This window comes from Xyrauchen texanus, chromosome 50 (assembly GCF_025860055.1).
Source record: "Xyrauchen texanus isolate HMW12.3.18 chromosome 50, RBS_HiC_50CHRs, whole genome shotgun sequence".
NCBI lineage: Eukaryota > Metazoa > Chordata > Actinopteri > Cypriniformes > Catostomidae > Xyrauchen > Xyrauchen texanus.
In genome coordinates this window covers 263776-287634 of record NC_068325.1, presented here as the reverse complement: position 1 = coordinate 287634, position 23859 = coordinate 263776, and the positions used below count along the sequence as shown (strand labels likewise).

The 23859-nt window shown below is 39.3% G+C and overlaps 1 protein-coding gene across 2 annotated transcripts in view; it reads left to right on the top strand.

Moving 5' to 3' along the window:
- Positions 1-20739, top strand: part of LOC127640928 (arf-GAP with coiled-coil, ANK repeat and PH domain-containing protein 2-like) — a 108704-nt gene extending 87965 nt beyond the window's left edge. The window contains exons 18-23 of one of the 2 annotated variants that reach the window (XM_052123646.1): positions 1985-2077; positions 3192-3415; positions 13606-13715; positions 13877-13987; positions 14280-14341; positions 18850-20739. In XM_052123646.1, coding sequence (XP_051979606.1) covers positions 1985-2077; positions 3192-3415; positions 13606-13715; positions 13877-13987; positions 14280-14341; positions 18850-18929 — 680 coding nt within the window. In that variant the 3' untranslated portion in view covers positions 18930-20739. Of the gene's footprint in view, positions 1-1984; positions 2078-3191; positions 3416-13605; positions 13716-13876; positions 13988-14279; positions 14572-18849 lie in introns of those variants that run through there. The other variant, XM_052123644.1, reaches the window with a different exon arrangement.
- The last annotated feature ends 3120 nt before the right edge of the window (positions 20740-23859 follow it).

Here is a 23859-nt window from a genome sequence, read left to right as displayed (position 1 = left end):
TCTCTCTCAGTGGACCTCCAATCCGGGACTCTATGAGCTCGCTCGATTTCCAGCTTATGGCCAGTTATGTTGAGCAGACTCTGGAAAAGCTCGTCTAGGAATTCACCACCTTCCTCATACTCAGGAATTCCAACAATTCAAGTTGTTTCGCCAGTTACAATTCTCAAGGTATTCCAACTTTTCCAAAACACATTCCAAGTCGGCCTCAGTCGCTAGCGGTTAGCCGTTAATTCCCTCTCGGATGACTCCAGATAATCATTCCGTTTCTTAACGTTCGACAATCTTTTAACCAACTTTAATCAACAAAGTCCACCAGGACCACCGTAGGCATTACAGACATGCTGGACAGTTGCCGCTGGATTTCTCCCGCCACACCGTCCAAACTGAATCTGCGGCCTTGTCTGGGATATCAGCTTGAGCACGTAAGTTTCCTTTAATGTCTCCACAGCCCGAGCATTTTGAGTTCTTTGACATATTGTCTTCATAGAACAATTATGAAACAGAGCGTATCGAATCTCACCGGTTTATGACACAAAAAAATATTTAAACTAGCAAAGTGCGCAGAGCTCGCAGGTCACACGTCCGACCCACGCATAGCGCCATGTGACTCCGATTCATTCTTGATTTTGATTATGATTCAGGCTTGATCTTGAATCTAGTCTTGTTGTAGATCCAGTCTTTATATTGAACTTTATCTGATTTTGATCCAGTCTTAATATTAATCTAATCTTGATCTCAATCCAGTCTTAATTTTGATTTATTCTTGATCTTGATTTTGATCTAGATCCCATGTTGATGCTGATCCAGTCTTTAAAATGATCCAGTCTTGATTTTGATTCAGTCTTGATCTTAGTCCAGTCTTGATGTTGATGCAGTCTTTATATTGTTCTTGTTTCAGTTTTGATTTTGATCCAGTCTTTAACATGATCCAGTCTTGATGTTAATTTCAAGTCAGTATTGATCTTGATCACGATTTAGTCTTGACCTATATCCAGCCTTGATCTTGATTTTTGCAGATGCATTGTGATTTGTTCACTCAAGAACTGTGGACTGTTTTTGCATTACAACCATCAAATACCACTTTTATAACACATCCACCACCTTCAAAAATAAATGTCAAGACAATTACTTTCAAACTTGTGAAATTGAGAGATATGTGATCACTTGCTGTGATCAATGTTCCTATAATTATGCATAATTTGTTATTTGTGTGGACGATTATAGTTTTGTGCCACAAATGGTGGTAGTTATTTAGCCTAATCGTTTTATCAATATCTGTCAGTTAGAAGGGCTTGTGATCAGATCACCTGACATGGATGTTAATTGTGTGTTAATAGGCTCAATGGAAATGTTTTTCTCTTTTTGTCTTGCACTATCTGTGTATTATCCCAACTCTGACCTCTGAACTCTCACTCCTAAATTTTATGTTGCTGAAGCCCAAAACGAGTCTCTCTTCTGTGTAGATGAGCTTGACTCTTTGTTCTCCTACTTTAACACCTCCGCCAAACTGCGTAGTTGTAAGTACTGCTGTGCATGTCTCCCTGACACTGTCTTTTATGTGTTTTTTTCAATAACACCTCACTGACATTTCTAAGTCCCACATCTGTTCACCATAGCTCAGTTCCAAAGCATGGGGGGCTGCAATGATTTTTAGTGTCAACAGACACAAGAGATGACTCACAATTGACTTCAATAGCACCAAGTAGGACAATAGTCCCAAGTAGGACAATAGTCCCAAGTAGGACAATAGTCCCAAGTAGGAAGCATTTCAGGTTTTGGAACAGAGCTCATGTCATTTATTTATTTATTTGTACTTTTCTTGCGAGAAACTTTGCATTGCTCATATCCAATTGTCATCTCCTTTGGATGTATTATTATTTATTTTTTTCTTTTATAATTTGATGGGGCTGATTGTGATATTACGGAGTGGTTTAAGTCGCTGTGTGTTTTTTCGTGTCAATGTGTAAAATAAACTCTTTGACAGGGAAATGTGCTGATGGTGAAACAAACAACCTCACTGATGGAAGCAAAGAAATGCTGAATACAACTGCTGCCTCCAACACACTCAATGACACGGGTCAGTCTGATCTACACAACACCATTCCACTGAAATAGAGATCAGGGGTCTCATGTATGAAACGTGCATACGAACAAAGACAAAGTTTTCAGATTTATAGAACCGTACGTACGCCAGAACCTGTGCAAAGTTCATTTTATAAATCCCAGTTATTTGGAAGATTGTGTGTACATGCATGTTTTTCATTCCCCACACTGTCTCCTCCCTGAAATAACCATATAAGGAGCTAACATCATCTGTTTTTACTATGCAGAACATATTTTGCATATAATTTACGAATGCGTGTTGCCATCCAGATATGTGATTCTATCGTGTTTAATGGTAGGAACAACTTGGAAAATAGGAGATAATAATAATAGTAAATGTCACATGTGCCTTTAAGATAAACGCTGTTGCTAAAAATATTTTCTTAATATGTGTCTTGTTACATCCTTTAAACAAGATTAATTTACCTGAGAAACATTGTTCTATAAGATATTATATAAGATGTGTTTTCAGAGAATATATCTTAAATATAGGCTAAGTTTCTCATTCTCACCTCATTGTAAGTGTAAATCTAAAGGAAGCTATGCAGTTCTGCTTCTTATTTGATCCTTAAAAGTAATTATGTTTTACTGGAAACAAAACTGTTTCTGAGATACTGTTATTAAATAAAAAAGTCAATATGTATTGAATGATAGTCAATAGTCAGAAATAGTGATGTCAAATGTAAATACTGATAATCACTATTGCTAAAAAGCAACATGGTATAGTAGTTATTTTTTATGAATATAGTACTTATTTGTCTTGTAATAAACAAAGAAATATATATATATATATATAATATATTCTCCTGTGATTGTAAACTGATATAGATATGAAATAATCATAAAAATATGAAGCACAAAGATCTATTGCATGGTCACTAATGACCCTATACACTTTTGAAAATCAAGCGGTTAGAAAACATGTATTATTTCAGTTTTGGAATTTTTTTGTTGTTACACTATTAATTAGAGAAAGGCTGAAGAATACAAAAGTGGTGGGGTCATAACTCCAGAAAATGGATGAGATCATGTGATTTGATCATGTGATGTATCTCAGTGATTAACAGCTCACATTATCTGAAATTCAGAAGGCACAGAGTCGCACATCATGGATCCTCAGGCTGAATGTTGTGGGAAAGATGTGCTGGTGTTCTGTGAGCCGAAGCAGTTCACCGTAGGCCTGCAGCTGTACTGGGCATCGTTCTCTCGCAGTCTGCCTGACATGGCTGAAGCTCTCGCGCATGGAGCCGAGGTCAACTGGGCCAATACGGATGATGACAACAGAACGCCCCTCATCATGGCTGTACATGGGGTGAGTGCTCACATGATATTGTTCCAAAGAAGCCTGTTAAATTGTCACATTATTTACTGTAGTTGAACAAGAAAAACTTGCTTTATACATGTATAAATATATCTTATCACACACACAAAATGCTGGATTGCTCAGTAAATGTTAACCCTTTAGTGATCCGGGGCCTCATTTGACCACTTTTACCTCAGCCTTTTTTTTGTGTGTGTGTGTTATTCTCATACCTCTTTAAAATCCCTACACCCTGTCTCTTATGAATAGTGTAACAATGTGTTTTCCCATTGGTTGCATATTCATTGCAATGGGCATTAAATCTCTTTATTTAATCATCCTCCACAGTATTAATCTGCCGGTAGACTGTGACTATCCACTTTTTTTACAGCAAATGTGAAGCTGCGTTCATGATTCGCATCAGAGCGCCAACACCAGCGTTGAATGCCGCTTTGAACTCGACATGAAAAGTTCTTCCAGACATAATCATCTCATTCGGCATTTGGGTGATAGTTAAGATTTGGTATACTTCTGTGGTAATTAAAACATGCCTTACATAGGCTGAAAAAGACTTAATTTCTATCGCAAGTCCCATTTTGGCTTGTTTTGTACATCAAATAGTGGTAAGAGTCCTTTTTCCAATTATTTTATTTACTGAGAAAACAACCTCCACAGCTCTATCATAGGAGAGAGCATAACGGTCAACTATCACCGCCCATAGAATGCCAGTAACTGAGCAGATTGTGAAATACTCAGACCGGCCCGCCTGGCACCAACAACCATGCCACGCTCAAAATTGCTTAAATCACCTTTCTTTCCCATTCTGACATTCAGTTTGGAGTTCAGGAGATTGTCTTGACCAGGACCACACCCCTAAAATGTTGGATGTTAGTCCAAGATGGCGGCGCGGTAGCACGCAGCGGCCACTCCGGATCCACAATGGTGCTATTTTTGTTGAAAAAGCCCGACTTTTGCAACACATGGACATCGGAGCAACCAGTGTTCGTGTCTACCATCGCCAGACACTACTCAAATATAAGACTCATGCAAAAACCAAGCTGCATGATGACCTGCAGGAGGCGCTACGCGTACTCGGCTTGCTGCGGAGACCAGGCCTCCAGCCCTCGGCGTCGCCTGATGCCGGTGGCCGGGGGAGAGGACGTCGTAAGCGGTGTGCGAGAAAGCGAAGCGCGAAAGAGGGCGGGGTCCATGCTAGGCTAAAAACAAACCCTAGCCGGCCGGCTCTCCCGTCTATCCTGCTCTCAAATGTTTGCTCCCTGGACAATAAACTGGACTATATCCGACTCCAGCAGGCTACGCAGCGTGAGTTTAGAGACTGCTGCGTCTTTGTTTTCACGAAGACGTGGCTCAGCGACAGAGTTCCGGATGCCGCCATTCAGCTAGACGGGCTCGCCTCGTTTCGTGCCGACAGAAATACAGCTCTCTGCGGTAAGACTCGCGGTGGTGGCTTGTGTGTTTACATCAACACGGAATGGTGCAAGAACTCTATGCTAGTCTCTAGTTACTGTTCATCGCTGTTGGAGCTTGTGACGGTTAGATGCAGACCTTTTTATCTACCACGGGAATTCACCACTGTTTGCATAACCGGAGTTTACATTCCCCAGCGCTAACGCTAAGGAAGCGCTCTGTGAACTGTATGGGGCTATGAGCGAACTGCAGAACGCTCACCCCGACGGACTGTTTATTGTCGCCGGAGATTTCAACCATGCAAATCTCAAGACAGTGCTCCCTAAATTCCATCAGTATGTGGACTTTGCAACGAGAGGGGCTAACGCGCTTGATCTTGTTTACACAAACATCCCAGGCGCTGACCGGGCGGAGCCCCGCCCCCACCTCGGCTACTCAGACCACATCTCTGTTATGTTAATTCCAGCATACAGACCGGCTAGTCAGACGCACAAAACCGCTTCAGAAGCAGGTGAAAACCTGGCCAGCAGGAGCCATCTCTGCTCTTCAGGACTGTTTTGAGTGTACTGACTGGCACATGTTCAGGGAGGCTGCAACATATGGCGATTCTACCAACTTGGAGGAATACACAGCATCAGTGACCAGCTACATCAGCAAGTGCATTGATGATGTCACTTTCTCCAAGACCATCACCACACGCTCCAACCAGAAGCCGTGGATGACTGCGGAGGTGCGCACGCTGCTGAGGTCCCGAGACTCCGCCTTCAGAGCAGGCGATAAGGCAGCCCTAAGAACAGCTAGGGCCAAACTGTCACGGGCAATCAGAGAGGCAAAGCGCGCACACGCCCAGAGAATCCACAGTCACTTCCAGGACAGCGGTGACACGCGGCGCATGTGGCAGGGCATCCAGGCCATCACCAACTACAGGACAACATCAGTTGCCTGTGACAAAGATGCCTCCCTTCCAGATGCGCTGAACGACTTCTACGCTCGGTTTGAAGTGCAGAACGACGTGATGGCGAGGAAGTCCACCCCTCCTCCCAACGACCAGGTGCTCTGTCTTACCACGGCAGATGTGAGGAAAACTCTACGTAGAGTCAACCCACGGAAGGCTGCTGGACCAGACAACATTCCTGGCAGAGTGCTCAGAGGATGTGCAGACCAGCTAGCAGATGTTCTTACCGACATCTTCAACATCTCTCTGAGCAGCGCCGTCGTTCCAACGAGCTTCAAGGCCACCACCATCATCCCCATGCCAAAGAAGTCTTCAGTGTCCTGCCTCAACGACTACCGTCCCGTCGCACTTACACCCATCATCATGAAGTGCTTCGAGAGGCTCGTCATGAGGCAGATTAAGACCCAGCTGCCCCCTCACTAGACCCACTGCAGTTTGCGTATCGTTCAAACCGTTCAACGGACGATGCCATCACCACAACCCTCCATCTGGCCCTCACCCACCTAGACAATAAGGACTCATACGTTCGAATGCTGTTCATAGATTTCAGCTCAGCATTCAACACAATCATTCCCCAGCACCTGATTGGAAAGCTGAACCTGCTGGGCCTGGACACCTCCCTTCTGCAACTGGATCCTGGACTTCCTGACTGGGAGACCTCAGTCAGTCCGGATCGGGAACAGCATCTCCACCACCACCACACTGAGCACTGGGGCCCCCCAGGGCTGTGTGCTCAGTCCACTGCTGTTCACTCTGCTGACTCACGACTGTGCAGCAATGCACAGCTCGAATCACATCATCAAGTTCGCCGATGACACGACCGTGGTGGGTCTCATCAGCAAGAACAACGAGTCAGCATACAGAGAGGAGGTGCAGCGGCTGACGAACTGGTGTAGAGCCAACAACCTGTCTCTGAACGTCGACAAAACAAAAGAGATGGTTGTTGACTTTAGGAGAGCACAAGGTGAACACACTCCGCTGAACATCGACGGCTCCTCTGTGGAGATCGTCAAGAGCACCAAATTTCTTGGTGTTCACCTGGCGGAGAACCTCACCTGGTCCCTCAACACCAGCTCAATCACCAAGAAAGCCCAGCAGCGTCTCTACTTTCTTCGAAGGCTGAGGAAAGCACATCTCCCAACCCCCATCCTCACTACATTCTATAGAGGGACTATTGAGAGCATCCTGAGCAGCTGCATCACTGCTTGGTTTGGGACTTGCACCGTTTCGGACCGCAAAGCCCTGCAGAGGATAGTGAGGACAGCTGAGAAGATCATTGGGGTCTCTCTTCCCTCCATCAAAGACATTTACAAAAAACACTGTATCCATAAAGCAACCAGCATTGTGGACGACCCCACACACCCCTCACACAAACTCTTTACCCTCCTTCCGTCTGGCAAGAGGTACCGAAGCATTCGGGCCCTCACGGCCAGACTGTGTAACAGCTTCTTCCCCAAGCCATCAGACTTCTCAATACTCAGAGACTGGTTTGACACACACGTGTCCTGAGTTGCACTTTAATAACTGTCGCTTTATAACTGTCTGCTACCTCAATAACTGCTATGTGCATAGAACACTATCTCATAGTATGTTATGTTTACATTTTTAGAAACTGTCATCTTTTTGCACTACTGAGTACTGGTCGGCGCTGCACTGTCTATTGTCCTGTTCATTGTCAGTAATTTGTTGTACTGTCCTGTACTTTTTGCACATGTTTGCACGTGCACTTTATATAGGTATATATAGGTAGTTTATATAGGTATTTTATTTCGTTGTGTTGTCTCATGTGGTCCTATGTTGGTCCTTTGTTGTTTTTTTATGTAGCACCATGGTCCTGGAGGAACGTTGTCTCGTTTTGCTGTGTACTGTACTAACTGTATATGGTTGAAACGACAATAAAAACCACTTGACTTGACTTGACTTGACTAAATGCATTGAAGCAACTGCCATGTGATTGGTTGATTAGATAATTGCATTAATGAGAAATTGAACAGGTGTTCCTAATAATCCTTTAGGTGAGTGTATGTTAACGCATTTATTCTGACAGCTCTTATATATATATAGTAATCATACATATATGAACCACAGAATTAAGTTTTATCACACTCCTAGTAAAATCTTTCAGTAAGTGAACCTGGTTCAGTGCAGAGCAAAGAGCATTTTCTGGATTTTCTTCAAGTCCTGACTTTCAAGGTTACTTGAGGATTTTGACTGCATTTAGTTTGAATGTATTATATGTACACTGAAGAATAAAGATAAAACTTGCCAGAAAATAAAACACATTTATTTGTTAATGCAGTGACAAAATGATAAAATGTATGGATAAAGCATTAATTACACACCTAATGTGTGGCTTTGCTCTTCATTTTGTTGCATTCATGCTAAAAAAGCTTCCTGCTTACTGTAGTGAGTGAAAAAGAGAGAAATAAATATGAAATTGCAAAACTGACCCGTTCTTTCTGACTAAATCACTTGAAAGCATCGAATAGTATTTATGAATTTCAACCTCATTAGTACGAACCTCCCAGGAGGACTTGAACGCAAAATATGTCATGTTTTGATATTTTTTGTAAAACATTTATACCCATTTCTAGAAAAGAACTGAGACTTTAAAAATGTCAAGTAGTGGCCATGCCACTATTCAACTATTATCCATGCAACTGTTCTAAGATGACAATATGTCAAAGAATTCAAAATCCTTGGGCTCTGGGGACATTAAAAGACACTAAAGTGCTCAGGCTGACCCCCCTGAGCAGCAGGCCATGGGCCCAGGAACCGATTTGGTTGCAGAGTTCCAGGAATTCGGCGAGAGATGCTGAACATGTCGGCAATGCTGAGGAAGGTGGCTGTTGACTTGGAAGGATCTTGCTGTAATATGTCGATCGATCACTGCCATGGAGGCAAAATTTACTGATGTGGTCACAAGAGTGGGGGATGTCGAGAAACGGATCAATTATCTGGAGTCATCAGAGAGGGAATTACCTGCTAATCCGCTAGCAACCAATTTGGATTTGGAGCATATCTGGGAGAAGTTGGAGGACATGGAAAACCGTAGCCGGCGGAATAATGTCCCTATCGTGGGAGTCCCGGAGGGAGCAGAAGGACAGAATATGGTGGAATTCCTGGACGGGCTCTTTCTGAGTCTGCTCAACATGACAGGCCATATGCTGGAAAGCAATTCTGGCCTAATTTCTGGGATCATCCGATAAAGTGAGCCGAGGAGTAAAGGAAGGCTCTTTTGGAAGAACCACTGCATTTTCCTGTTACAAAGACTTTGAATTCAACAAGAGAGAAATGTGATTGATTCAAGGAATGCAAGAAACTTTTACATCATGGAAGGTCACTTTTGCACTGATATTCCTGGCCAAATTGAGAATAGATGCTAAGGATGGCCGTGAAACATTCACATACCCACAGCAAGCGATGTCCTTCATAAAGGCTCACGTTGCCGCCGGGTGGACCGGCTGAACATCTGCTTGACTATTTCAAGATTCTGCATGCTCTTTTTGTGCTGGTTCCGCCTAGCGGCTGGAGTTTATTTTGTAGAGCAACAAACCTTCAGGATGGTTTTGTGAATAAATCTACATGCTCTTTGTGCTTATAGTCCCTATTGGCTGGAATTTGTTTTATAAATTATCTATTGCTGTGTAATTCTGTCTCACAAAATTTGTATAGGATCACAGATGGCAAGGTTGTCTCTGAGGTTCTCGTAGGTGTGCATGGACTGTTTGAATTTAGAGAGATGGACGCCAGTCATTGGTGGGGTTAATGCTAAGATTTTTTCTGTTTGTTTGGTTCTGTGGAATGTTTGTGGTTTGACTGTTGCACTAATGTTGGAATGTGGTCTTTATAATCCTGTTTTTGACACAATACATTTTTTCTTACAAGTCAAAATGTTAATATGAATGGATTATCTCTCTGGGTTGGGGCACCCCATAAAACGAAGTACGGTTATTTCTCTTCTTTAGCATAAAAAATATATCATGTTTCTTCAAGAAATGCACCTTTCCCCACAGGAATCTGAAAAATTTCGAAAGATATGGGGTGGGAATTTTTTTTATTTTTATTGTGCTGGCTCAAGTAAGAGCAGGGGAGTCTTTACACTGATAAGTAAACATCTACAATTCAAATGTCTCAAAACAGAGGAAAGATAAATTAGGAAGAGTCATTATTGTTTTAGCTGAAATTCAGGGACAAAGTTTTATTTTAGTGAATATTTAAAATAAATATTTTATTTTTATTTTATAAATATTCTACAACTAACGTTGATGATCAGTGCTTGTCCTCAGTATCCTCTGTGGGCGTGGTTTGGGAGGCAATTAAGGTGATTCTTAGGAGCCAGATCAAACAGTAAAAAGATTCACCAAAAAAATCCAAAGCGCAAGAACTCATGGAATTGGAAGGAAATATTTAAAGTGCAGAGGCAGAGCTGAAGTGCCGAATGTCATCTAATGGCCTCAGAGAACTGACCCCGTTGAAATACAGATATTATAATATTTTGTTATAGAAGGTGGAGTTTTGGCTGTTCAAGGCAAGACCGTCATACTTTGAGTCTGGGGACAAAGCAGGGAAGCTTTTGGCTATATACAGTATATAAAACAGAGAGGGTCTTTTTCTACCATTCCCTCAGTGAAATCTGCTGGTTGTGAAATATTTACCTCGACCAGTGATATTAATAATGCTTTTAAAGAATTCTATCTTTATCTTTATAGTTCCAACACTTTGTCTACTGATTAAGATATTATAAACTTTGTGGAACCATTAGAGCGTCCTAAACTGACGGCAGAGCAAACAAATTCTCTTGAAGGCAAGTCTCCGGAGCCAGACGGCTTTGCCACTGAATTTTTTAGATCTTATGCTACAGAACTGGCTCCAATTTTGCTAGAAGCTTATATGGAATCATTAAAGAATGGAAAGCTTTCTCCAACCATGACAAAAGTCAACATCAGTTTGATTCTTCAAAAGCCAAAGATCCAAATAAATGTAAGAGTTACCATCCAATTTCCCTGATCCAGCAAGTCATTAAAATATTGTCAAAAATTTTGACTAACCGATTAAGTAAAGTTATGACATCTCTTATACATATAGATCAGGTGGGGTTTATTCGGGACAGTAGCTCTTCTGATAACATTAGGAGTTTCATTAATATCATGTGGTCAGTGGCGAATGACCAGACTCCGGTCCCTGCCATATTACTTGACAGCGAAAAGGTGGTTGATATGGTGGAATGGGATTATCTTTTTAAGATTTTGGAACTATGCGGGTTTGGGAATATTTTATTGGATGGATTAAGTTACTTTATAGCCACCGGTTGCGGCGGTACAAACAAATGGATTAATTTCAGATTATTTTACTCTGGATAGGGGTACCTGGCATGGTTGCCCTCTTTACCCATTATTGTTCTGTTTTGCCCTGGAACCATTAGCAGCCGCAAAAAGAAAGGAGGATGATCCAGGGGTGGTGGGAGATATGGCGCATAAGCTTTTGCTTTATATGTCTTGCCTCCACAGAATTATTAATTCCTTTTCCAAGTTCTCAGGATATAGATTCAATTGGTCTAAATCCGAAGCTTTGGCTATGACAGCCTAATGCCCGGTAATGGCATTTCATCCGGGCGCCTTCCAGTGGCCCAAACAGGGCATTAAGTATTTGGCCATTTTATTCCCAGCAAATTTGTGTGATTTATTCAGAGTTAATTTTGACCCTTTATTAAAAATGTTTTCGAGCAATGTAGGCTTCATTACATTTATCTATGATTGGGAAAGGCTAATGTTATTAAAATGTAACTACCTGCTACAATCTCTCCCTATAGATGTCCCCTCTCTTATTTCAAGCAATTTGATAGCATAGTGAAGTCCTTCATTTGGAATGGAAAACGTCCCAGATTACATTTCAGTAAATTGCATAGGCCGATTGACAAAGGTGGGCTAGGCCTACCCAAAATTTTGTTTTTTTATTTATTGGCTATATTATATATTGTTTTATTTATTTATTGCATTCGGTCTCAGACATTTGGCTCATTGGTCACTTCCACTTGAGAGAGAGACCCTCCCTGGTTTTGTATTGAACAGAAATTTCATGCCCCAATTTCGTCATTGCAAAGCCTTTCTATTAAACTAACCGGAAAAGTTAAGTTACACCCTGATTTGCACGCGGTATGGACAAAAGTGTCCAGAGTGTTTAATTCCGTGTAGTGGTGGTGGCGTAGTGGGCTAAAGCACATTACTGTTAATCAGAAGGTCACTGGTTCGAGCCCCACTGCAACCACCATTGTGTCCTTGAGCAAGGCACTTAACTCCAGGTTGCTCCGGGGGGATTGTCCCTGTAATAAGTGCACTGTAAGTCGCTTTGGATAAAAGCGTCTGCCAAATGCATAAATGTAAATGTACATTTCAGACATTTATTTAAATATTGCTTCAAGGATATGACTGAACCTAAAATTATGTTTTTATTAGGTCTGTAAATCGATAAAAAAAAATTTGCGAATTAATTACATGGTGTCCCGATTAATTAATCGCGATTAATTGCATATACAAATATTTGCTGAGAAAGCCCCTCATATAACAATAATTCAATATATAATGATGAAATAATGATACATAGTTATCTTTAATATATAAAAAAAATATATATATATATATATATATATATATATATATATATATATATATATATATACTACTGCATGGGCACGTTCCCCAAAAAAGTGCGTGGCAGTTTCATCTACAGCATTACAGGAGCAGCAAAGTGGATCTATTTCAGGGAGCATGTTTCTTAAATAAAGATTGACTGGGTAAAAACGGTGTAACAGTTTAAAGGACACCTCCTTAACCGGTAATTAAATATTTGTGAGGTAAAGACCATACGATAGGGTGACCACCTGGCTATTGCTCTGTTGCAGGTCAGCAGACCTGATTTTGCGGGACACGAGGGAGAGATAACTTACTATTATTGTACTAGGTGAATAAATATTGATTTTATATTAGATGTATTTTTGCAGTGATGTTAAATGTTAATGACTGCGCTGTGAACGTCACTCAGTTTAGCATAAGGGGGGGGGTGTCAGGACCCCCCCTATCTGAGGGTTGTCCCCCCTAAAATATCATTAAAATATGTGTATTGTAAATAATATAAATTGTTTAAGAAATAAAATAATACAAATGCAAGCGGGGCAATAACAAAAAAAACCTTGGTGTCCCCTTCAAAAATTGCTCTTGAGAATTGTTATGTTTATTGTCCCCCCCAACATTTTGATGAAATTTTCGCCCTTGATTTCGTAGGTTACTCTTTTTGACTTAAAATAAATGTGCCTTTTCATACAAAATATCTGATATCTTTCAAAATTTCACACTCAGTCATGAGGGTCTAAATGTTCTCCCTGTTTAATCTTTGTTTTGTCACATGACAAAAGAATGGTTTCCCTGCATGTTAGTAACACCACTTGACTATTTGTCTTGACAAAATTATTTTGAAAGAAATAATAATAAAGTACTTTTCCAAACCAATTATGCCAAAATTTATTTTTTATTGAATTTCAGGCTTTAGATTTTCATTTTTATTTTTATTTTTTATATACGGTCTCCGGACAGTTACACCACTGAGATACACAATATTTGACTTTTAAGCCCCAATAATAAAAATCAGAATGACTTGTTGAGTTGTATTCAAGTAATTATTTTGTGTGATGTGTTTTTTTTTATGTATTTTTAAATAACTTAATAGATCTGGACAAAACAATGTGCAGAATGCCATTGACCCTTATGGCAATTTAAAGCATCTTGTTATATGTGTCTTTATATCACATATGTGTCTCTTTCAGGGATCTCTGGTCACCTGCGAATTTCTGCTGCAAAATTCAGCCAGCGTGAACCAGCAAGACAATCTAGGCAGAGGACCGTTACATCACGCCACCATACTGGGCCATACAGGGTTAGTGCTACTCAAGTATGATATGATAATATTAATGATAATAATGCCATTTTTGTTACATAAATCTTACAATAATTTATCATGCAGTTATGACATCCTGTAATATGATGAATTTGGCCTTTTACTAATGGCCTTTTATGGAATCTGCTTTCCCACTGCAGACAAGTGTGTTTATTCCTGAAACGGGGAGCCAATCAGAATGCAGCAGACGCTGAGAATAAAACACCACTGTCAACCGCAGTTGAGGCAGCAAACGCTGATATTGTCACGCTGTGAGTTGCTTTATATTGAGCTATTTTAAGAAATAGTTACAATTACAATTTTTACTTTATTTACTCACCCTAAAGTCATTCTAAACCTGTATAAAGTACTAATGCAGTCTTAAGGTTTTCTCCTATGGGTTTGTAACAACACAAGTTTAAGTAAATATGACATCATTTACATTTTTGGATGAACTATTCCTTTAAAAATCCTAGTCAATATTTAGATGAAGAGACAAATTGAAATTGTTTCTAAACATAAAATCTTGAGTGTTTATGTTTCCAATTTCTGTCTCCCCGACAGGCTTCGACTGGCAAAGATGAATGAGGAGATGCGGGAATCAGAGGGTCCGTACAGTCAGTCAGGTCAATATAACTCAAACAGCCCTACTGAGATGCAGTACAGGAAGTGTATGGAAGAGTTCATTAGCTTACAGCTCAAAGACTCCTAACACACATACTGTACATTATTTGACCAAATCACCAAAGCCTGCAGCACAATATATGTGAATATACACAGCTCAAGCTTGGTTCATGTACCCTAGTATTTTAATATAAAGCATCTTATTTATAAACATTAGTAGGACAGAGCTGCAATAAATAGTCTTGTGAACGATTGTAAACTAGTACTGAACACATACAGTGAGGAAAATAAGTATTTGAACACCCTGCTATTTTGCAAGTTCTCCCACTTAGAAATCATGGAGGGGTCTGAAATTGTCATCGTAGGTGCATGTCCACTGTGAGAGACATAATCTAAAAAAAAAAATCCAGAAATCACAATGTATGATTCTTTAACTATTTATTTGTATGATAGAGCTGCAAATAAGTATTTGAACACCTGTCTATCAGCTAGAATTCTGACCCTCAAAGACCTGTTAGTCTGCCTTTAAAATGTCCACCTCCACTCCATTTATTATCCTAAATTAGATGCACCTGTTTGAGGTCGTTAGCTGCATAAAGACACCTGTCCACCCCATACAATCAGTAAGAATCCAACTACTAACATGGCCAAGACCAAAGAGCTGTCCAAAGACACTAGAGACAAAATTGTACACCTCCACAAGGCTGGAAAGGGCTACGGGAAATCGCCAAGCAGCTTGGTTAAAAAGGTCCACTGTTGGAGCAATCATTAGAAAATGGAAGAAGCTAAACATGACTGTCAATCTCCCTCGGACTGGGGCTCCGTGCAAGATCTCACCTCGTGGGGTCTCAATGATCCTAAGAAAGGTGAAAAATCAGCCCAGAACTACACGGGAGGAGCTGGTCAATGACCTGAAAAGAGCTGGGACCACCGTTTCCAAGGTTACTGTTGGTAATACACTAAGACGCCACGGTTTGAAATCATGCATGGCACGGAAGGTTCCCCTGCTTAAACCAGCACATGTCAAGGCCCGTCTTAAGTTTGCCAATGACCATTTGGATGATCCAGAGGAGTCATGGGAGAAAGTCATGTGGTCAGATGAGACCTTTTGGTCATAATTCCACTAACCGTGTTTGGAGGAAGAAGAATGATGAGTACCATCCAAGAACACCATCCCTACTGTGAAGCATGGGGGTGGTAGCATCATGCTTTGGGGGTGTTTTTCTGCACATGGGACAGGGCGACTGCACTGTATTAAGGAGAGGATGACCGGGGCCATGTATTGCGAGATTTTGGGGAACAACCTCCTTCCCTCAGTTAGAGCATTGAAGATGGGTCGAGGCTGGGGCTTCCAACATGACAATGACCGAAGCACACAGCCAGGATAACCAAGGAGTGGCTCTGTAAGAAGCATATCAAGGTTCTGACGTGGCCTAGCCAGTCTCCAGACCTAAACCCAATAGAGAATCTTTGGAGGGAGCTCAAAATCCGTGTTTCTCAGCGACAGCCCAGAAACCTGACTGATCTAGAGAAGATCTGTGTGGAGGAGTGGGCCAAAATCCCTCCTGCAGTGTGTGCAAACCTGGTGAAAAACTACAGGAAACGTTTAATTGCAAACAAAGGCTACTGTACCAAATATTAACATTGATTTTCTCAGGTGTTCAAATACTTATTTGCAGCTGTATCATACAAATAAATAGTTAAAAAATCATACATTGTGATTTCTGGATTTTTTTTTTAGATTATGTCTCTCACAGTGGACATGCACCTACGATGACAATTTCAGACCCCTCCATGATTTCTAAGTGGGAGAACTTGCAAAATAGCAGGGTGTTCAAATACTTATTTTCCTCACTGTATGCACCTTATTTACATTTGTCTGAATGCAAATACTGGCAGTCTTATATGGTAGCGTATTGAATTACTCTATGCTCAAATGTGTCAGTATATTTTGTGATCATTTTGGACGCATTCCTGATATTTATCACTTCATTCGATGTTCTTCGGGGACATACGTTTTTATGAAATTTTAAATGTACAGGTATTTACGAAAATCCTTGCATTTGCCCATAAATGATAACAATTACAGTGTTATAAATGCATCACATAATAACAAAACAGAAAACACTTTTAACTCAACTTTTATTTTTATTGAAATTATTTAAATATAAAAATTGTATCCACAGGACTTGCTGAATTCTCTATTACCAAAAGTGATTAACATAAGATACATTTTTAGCATGAACTCCATAAATATATTTAAAAAAATTGTATGTTGAGTTATTTATATATATCTTAATAAAATGAGGAATTAAATTGCACTAATATTATTAATTTATCAGAAATGTTTTAAGGTGTAAAAACAGGAGGAAAAACTATATGTTTGGATTAATGAAGTAGTTGTGAGGCATTAGCTGTTACTCTAGTGATTGTAGTTAATTATGTGTAGCCACAGAGGGGCGCTGTAGAGCTGGACTTTACACACTGCTGGATGGATCTGGTGAAGTATCAAAACATTGACATGCAATTTACCTGTGATCTGAAATGTAATCTCCTAAACTGCCATCTTTAAGCATATCATACATTATGAACATTTCCTTTCTTAAATGTGACTAAATCCCTATCGATAACAGGATTATTCCGTTTCTTGATGCAAATTGTACATATAAGATCTGTATATAAAAAGCATGAAACATTGTTGAATGTATATTTCTGAGCAGCTATCTTTCTGTCTCACTTTATCACAGTTATTCTATTACTGTAATGCAACTATTTGGCCATTTCTGTAAAAAAGGCATAATTTAAAGGAACATTCAGGGTTTAGTACAAGTTAAGTTCTATCAACAGCCTTTGTGATATACTGTTAAAGGTGCTGTAAGCCATTCTAGAATTTCCCCACATTGAGATGATGGTTTAGCCACGCCCCCTTTTTTCAAAACCCCACACTCCAAAGATACCAAATGAACATTATTAAAGGATTAGTTAACCCAAAAATGAAATTTCTCTCATCATTTACTCACCTTGAAGCCATTCCAGATGTGTATGACTTTCCTTCTTCAGCAGAACCGAAATGAAGATGTTTAGAAGCACATTTCAGCTCTGTTTGTCTGTACAATGCAAGTGAATGGGTGCCATCAGGCTGCTGGCTGTTTGAAGGTATAAAAGACATATTTAGGCAGCATAAAATTAATCCACACAACTCCAATGATTAATCAAATTTTCTTTGTCTTCAAAAAGTCTTCAGATGGGTAGGTTCGAGTAAAAGAAAAATGGATAATTAAAACTATATTAACTTAAAAAACAATCACTTCCTACCAGCAGTCGACGCATCAGTGATTTAACCGCAATGGTGCGTTCACGTGAGAGGTTGGAAGCATGCGCTTTGTATACAACAGAGGAATTTTTACAAATTTTACTTTGTATACAAATGTTTTAATTATCGTTTTCGTACCAACGTATCGTTTGCTTCAGAAGATATTTATTGATCAACTGGAGGCATGTGAATTACTTTAATTCTGCCTAAATATGTCTTATGGATCATCAAACAGCCAGCAGCCTGAAGTCACCCATTCACTTGCATTGTACGACTTTCCTTATTCAGCAGAACCGAAATTAAGATTTGTACTGTTCAGCTCTGTATGTTCATACACATCTGGTACTTTTGCACTTTGCAATTGCTTTTCTTCATTCATCTTCCAGTTCTTTTTCTACATCTATTTTCCAATGGCTTTTCTTTATCATTTCACTTTGACTTTTCTTTCTCCATTTGACAATCGAGTTTAAAAATGCCATTGGACAGTTGACTCACAGGAGCAACCAATGAACTTTCGACTCAGTTTTAAGACACACCCCCTCTCCCATGAGCCACTCAAAGGAGATGTAAGACAGTCTGTTATTGGACCGTAATTTACAGAGGTATGAGCAGTTTGTGTTCTATGAAGCCTGCGCAAAAGAAACAGACACAAAACGGATCTGAAGTTAATGGTCTCTTGTGCCACAGCTGTTTTTATATACAATAAACTGCCACAAAAAATTACTTTGATTCATCATTCAGTCAACATTATTCCACAATTGCTGTCAATAGAGATGAACTTGTATTGAACACAGAAAATCCATTCAGACCTTCACACTTTACCAAACAGTTCTTGACAGTATTTCATAAGAATGTATTTTATAGTGTTAGTAAATGGTCCGAGAGATCAGATCCAAGTGTAAATAAATCTACTTCATATACGATAGTTTATGTCATGTGCTTTTCAGCTCTTCATTTCCTCATTTCTCTCCTGCATTCTGCTAAACTCTTGAGTTTCTCATCTGAAGTACTGCAGGTATGAGGCTCACCCCTCTCTCTCTCTCTCTCTCTCTCTCTCTCTCTCTTTCTTTCTTTCTTTCTTTCTTTCTTTCTTGTTAGTGTGATGCTGTTTGGATTTGAAGTATGCAATGGTGTGTTTAGCATGCTTGCATGCAGGTACTTGCCCTGATAATCAGTTATACTCTTTTCTCTTTACAGGAGATGAAACATACCAGGACATTTTCCAAGACTTTACCCAGATGGCATCAAATGACCCAGACAAATTCAACCACTTCTGAACACATGAACAAACCTCCAATAGTATAGCACACCATGCCAACCTCCACATAAATCCATTTGGGTAATGGATTATTTGTACTCATTAGTTGGTGATGTCTTTGAAATGTAATATTTGTTTTCCTTATTAAATTGAGTATTAATTCTATGATTAGCATTACCTGTCAGATTGTAATTATAAATATAAGATGTCTTATATAGATATTTTTCATGTATTCAATATCTGCCCACATGGTAATTTGGGTGACAAATTATATTGCACTCAGACCAGATGAATTGTAACATGCTGCGTTATTGACTTTTTATTGTAAATTACGATCAAATATTTTATATAGGTTTTCATTCCTTGCTTTTTTGATTTATCTATTGATTCTCAGACGAACAGCGATTAATGGGAGTATTTGTTTGAGCCATTGGATGTAATAAACCTCATTCATGAAACGCACTGAACAGATTTGTGTAAATCCTTCCTGCTTACGAAAACAGTCGCATTAATTTACAGTTGGATATAAAAAGTCTACACACCCCTGTTAAAATGCCAGGTTCTTGTGATGTAAAAGAATGAGACAAAGATAAATAATGTCAGAACTTTTTCCACCTTTAATGTGACCTATAACGTGAACAATTCAATTGAAAAACAAACTGAAATCTTTGAAGGGGAAAAATAAAAAAACTCACAATAACCTGGTTGCATAAGTGTGCACACCCTTAAACTAATACTTTGTTGAAGCACCTTTTGATTTAATTACAGCACTCAGTCGTTTTGGGTAGGAGTCTATTAGCATGGCACATCTTGACGTGGCAATATTTGCCCACTCTTCTTAGCAAAAGTGCTCCAAATCTCTCAGATTGCGATGACATCTCCTTTGCATAGCCCTCTTCAGATCACCCCACAGATGTTCAATTGGATTCAGGTCTGGGCTCTGGCTGGGCCATTCCAAAACATTAAACTTCTTCTGGTGAAGCCATGCTTTTGTGGATTTGGATGTGTGCTTTGGGTCGTTGTCATGCTGAAAGGTGAACTTCCGCTTCATCTTCAGGTTTCTAACAGACGCCTGAAGGTTTTGTGCCAAAATTGCCTGGTATTTGGAACTGTTCATAATTCCCTCCACCCTGACTAAGGCTGCGGTTCCAGCTGAAGAAAAACAGCCCCAAAGCATGATGCTGCCACCACCATGCTTCACTGTGGGTAAGGTGTTCTTTGGGTGATGTACGGTGTTGTTTTTGCGCCAAACATACCTTTTGGAATTATGGCCAAAAAGTTCAACTTTGGTTTCATCAGATCATAACACATTTTCTCACATGCTTTTGGGAGATGTTTGTTTTTGCAAACTTCAGCCGGACTTGGATGTTTTTCTTTGTAAGAAAAGGCTTCCGTCTTGCCACCCTACCCTAGCCCATTCGTATAAAGAATACAGGAGATTGTTGTCACATGTAGCACACAGCCAGTACTTGACAGAAATTCCTGCAGTTCCTTTACTGTTGCTGTAGGCCTCTTGGAAGCCTCCCTAACCAGTTTTCTTCTCGTCTTTTCATCAATTTTGGAGGGACGTCCAGTTCTTGGTAATGTGTCTGTTGTGCCATATTTTCTCCACTTGATGATGACTGTCTTCACTGTCTTCCATGGTATATCTAATGCTTTGGAAATTCTTTTGAATGTGATTGGTTAATTCTGAACACAGCCACATCCCCAGTTATAAGAGGGTGTGCACACTTATGCAACCAGGTTATTGTAAGGATTTTCATTTTTCCCCAACGAAGATTTCAGTTTGTTTTTCAATTGAATTGTTCACGTTATAGGTCACATTAAAAGTGGAAAAAGTTCTGACATGATTTATCTTTGTCTCATTCTTTTACATCACAAGAACCTGGCATTTTAACAGGGGTGTGTAGACTTTTTATATCCACTGTAAATGCAAATTTTTACATACAACAAGAATATTTTTAGGAATGATTTGCACAGAAATGCATTCTGCTTGTGTAAATCATTTGTAAACTTGTGTATTGCGTGCAACAGTTTTCGTAATAAATGGTTTACATTTACACAATTTACACACATTCATTCTTAATCCCAGTTTCTTACAAACGATTCACACAGAAATTTGCCCTGATCATGCAAATCATTTTTAAATCCATTCTTGCATAAATTGTGGGATTCAATTCAAAGTGACAATTCAAGAATGGTTTATTGATCTATTTACAATTTGTTTTATTGTGTTTTATGAGTGATGGCCATTTTTAGTTTTTGTAAATAGCAATTCAAGAGGAATATTAAATTGTTCACATAGTATCACAATTCCCCAAAACTACATTTACTGTACTGTATGTTTGTTGTGCTCTCAGCATGTTTTTATATGCTTAATTGCTGTTTGATGATGTGGCGCTGATATTGCACATTTCTGAAAGAGATCTTACAAAACTTGCATTGCATTTTACATTAGCATGTGAACCCCATCCCAATTACTTATAAGTAAAAACAGTATATAGTGAAATATAATCATACTTCAATGCATTGGGAGGGAAATTGTGTATATTCTGTACATACATCATCTTGGGTTGGGTAGTTTATTTTGTGGTACTTTTAAATATTTTGATATTGCTTTTATTATTTTTTTTTCAGTTTTTTTTTCAACATTCTGTATTTCTTTCAGTCTGTATGATTCAAGCAATTTGACAATGTTTGACTGATATAAATGGTTTTCTCAGTTATTTTTATAAAGCCTTTTCCTTTGTTTGACCATACATGTACTTATATCGAAAGTACTTTATTTAGCCTACAACGTGTCTGCCTTGTCTTTAAACCTCTTCAGTTGAGCTTTTCACCAAAAAAACAAACCCCCTTGTTTCGTCTCTACATGATCAGATTGGTTAAAGTAATCTACCATACAGTGTTTCCAATGTTGAACACATGTGCAGGTTCATATTACATAAACATTGATGATGTGTCTCAAGAACGCCACAACTGTGCAGTCACTCCTGACGGATGACCTCAAGACCTGCCAGCTCTCCTCTGAGTCACATCATGATGTTTTATAGACTTTATTAATAAAGCTCCTGAACCAGTATAATGAGTAAAGCAAGTCAAATACATTAGATGGCATAATGTGAAGTGTAGGGGCAAGTCACATGCATTATGGTTATGTTTATCTGAAAGACAGAGTGAATCAGAATCAATTTTTTAAATGTTTTAAATCCAAATTCTTTTGACAAGGTTTGGTCAGTACTGTATCTAGCTTTATACAGTTGCAAGAAAAGTATGTGAACCCTTTTGAATTAGCTGGTTTTCTGCATTTATAAAAATTAAATCACATTTTATTACCAATTAAAGTCACAAGTATAGACACACATAATGTGCTTAAGCTAACAACACGCACAAATAATTGGATATTTCATGTCTTTATTGAACACATCCCAAGCAACATTCACAGTGCTGTGGAAAAGTAAGTGAACACTTAGGGTAATTATGCCAACAAAAGCTAAATAGAGTCAGAAGTTGGCATCCAATTACTGACATTAGATTAGAGGTGGGGGTATGAGCTAGTTCTGCTGAAGCATCTGCTGACGAGGACCATGCCTTACAAAAAAATTATAATTCAGAAGACCTACAATCAAGAATTGTTGCTTTGAGATAACTTTGTAACCCTTTTCAGATTTATGCAAAGAGCTTAGATATTCATCTGTTTACAGTTAGACAAATGATCTATAAATGTAAATGGTTTAGTACTGTGGCTTCTATGCCTGAAATTCAATTCTTGATCAAGATGGCACACCACAGAATGCTCAATTAGGTAAAAAAAGGAACCCTAGAGTAACAGCAGAAGACTTCATTGGAAGTGTTTAAACATCTCTGATCATGAGCCTGTTATATGCAAAACATTAAACAGATATGGTGTCCATGGCAGGACACGATGAAGGAAGCCGCTGCTTTCCAAAAAAAACATTGCTGCGTGCCTGAAGTTTGCCAAAGACCACCTTGACAATCAACACTACTGGATAAATATTTTGTGAATTAATTAAACAAAGGTTAAATTGTTTGGGAAGCGCATACATCACTACGTATGGTGTAAAAAGGGCATCGCATACCAAAAAGAAAACATCAAAGTACGGTGGAGGAAGCATCGTGATTTGGGGCTGCTTTGCTGCTTCAGGGCCTGGACAGTTGGCCATAATCGATGGCAAGTTTATCAATATAAATTGTCAAGGTGGCTTTGTGCCAGCTGAAGCTCAGTACAACCTCAATTCTGAAAAAGTTGGGACAGTATGAAAAATGGTAATAAAAAGAGAGTGATTTGTAAATTAGAATTACCCTTTGCTATATTGAAGCACTACAGCTACACATTATATGACACATATGTTTTATCCTGTGAAATTAATATATTTATTTATTTTTATATCAAATCAGATGACCGCAACATGCTCCAAAAAAGTTGGGACAGTCAAGTGTTTTACCACTGTAAAAACATCAACATTTCTTCTAACAGTTAAGCATTTAGGGACTGAAGACACAAGTTTTTAAGATTAGAAAGTGGAATTTTTCCCATTCATCCATTACGTAGATCTTTAGCTGCACAAATCTTTGTTGCTGTATGGTGTGCTTCATAATGTGCCACACATTCTCAATTGGAGACAGGTTAGGACTGCAGGCAGGCCAATCTAGCACCCACAATCTCTGCCCACACAACCATGCTCTTGTAGTCTGGACAGTATATTGTTGAAGTTGTCCTGCAGGAAAATTCTGGGATGTCCCTGGAAAAGACGGCAGTATATGTTGCTCCAAAATTGTTACATATCTGTCTGCATTCATGGTGTTCTCACGGGCACTGACACACCCCTGGCCCATACAGGCATTGGCTTTTGGACCTGACGCTGATAACAGCTTGGTTGGTAATTTTTCTCTTTGGCCCGGATAACACTACAGCTGTGTTTTTCAAA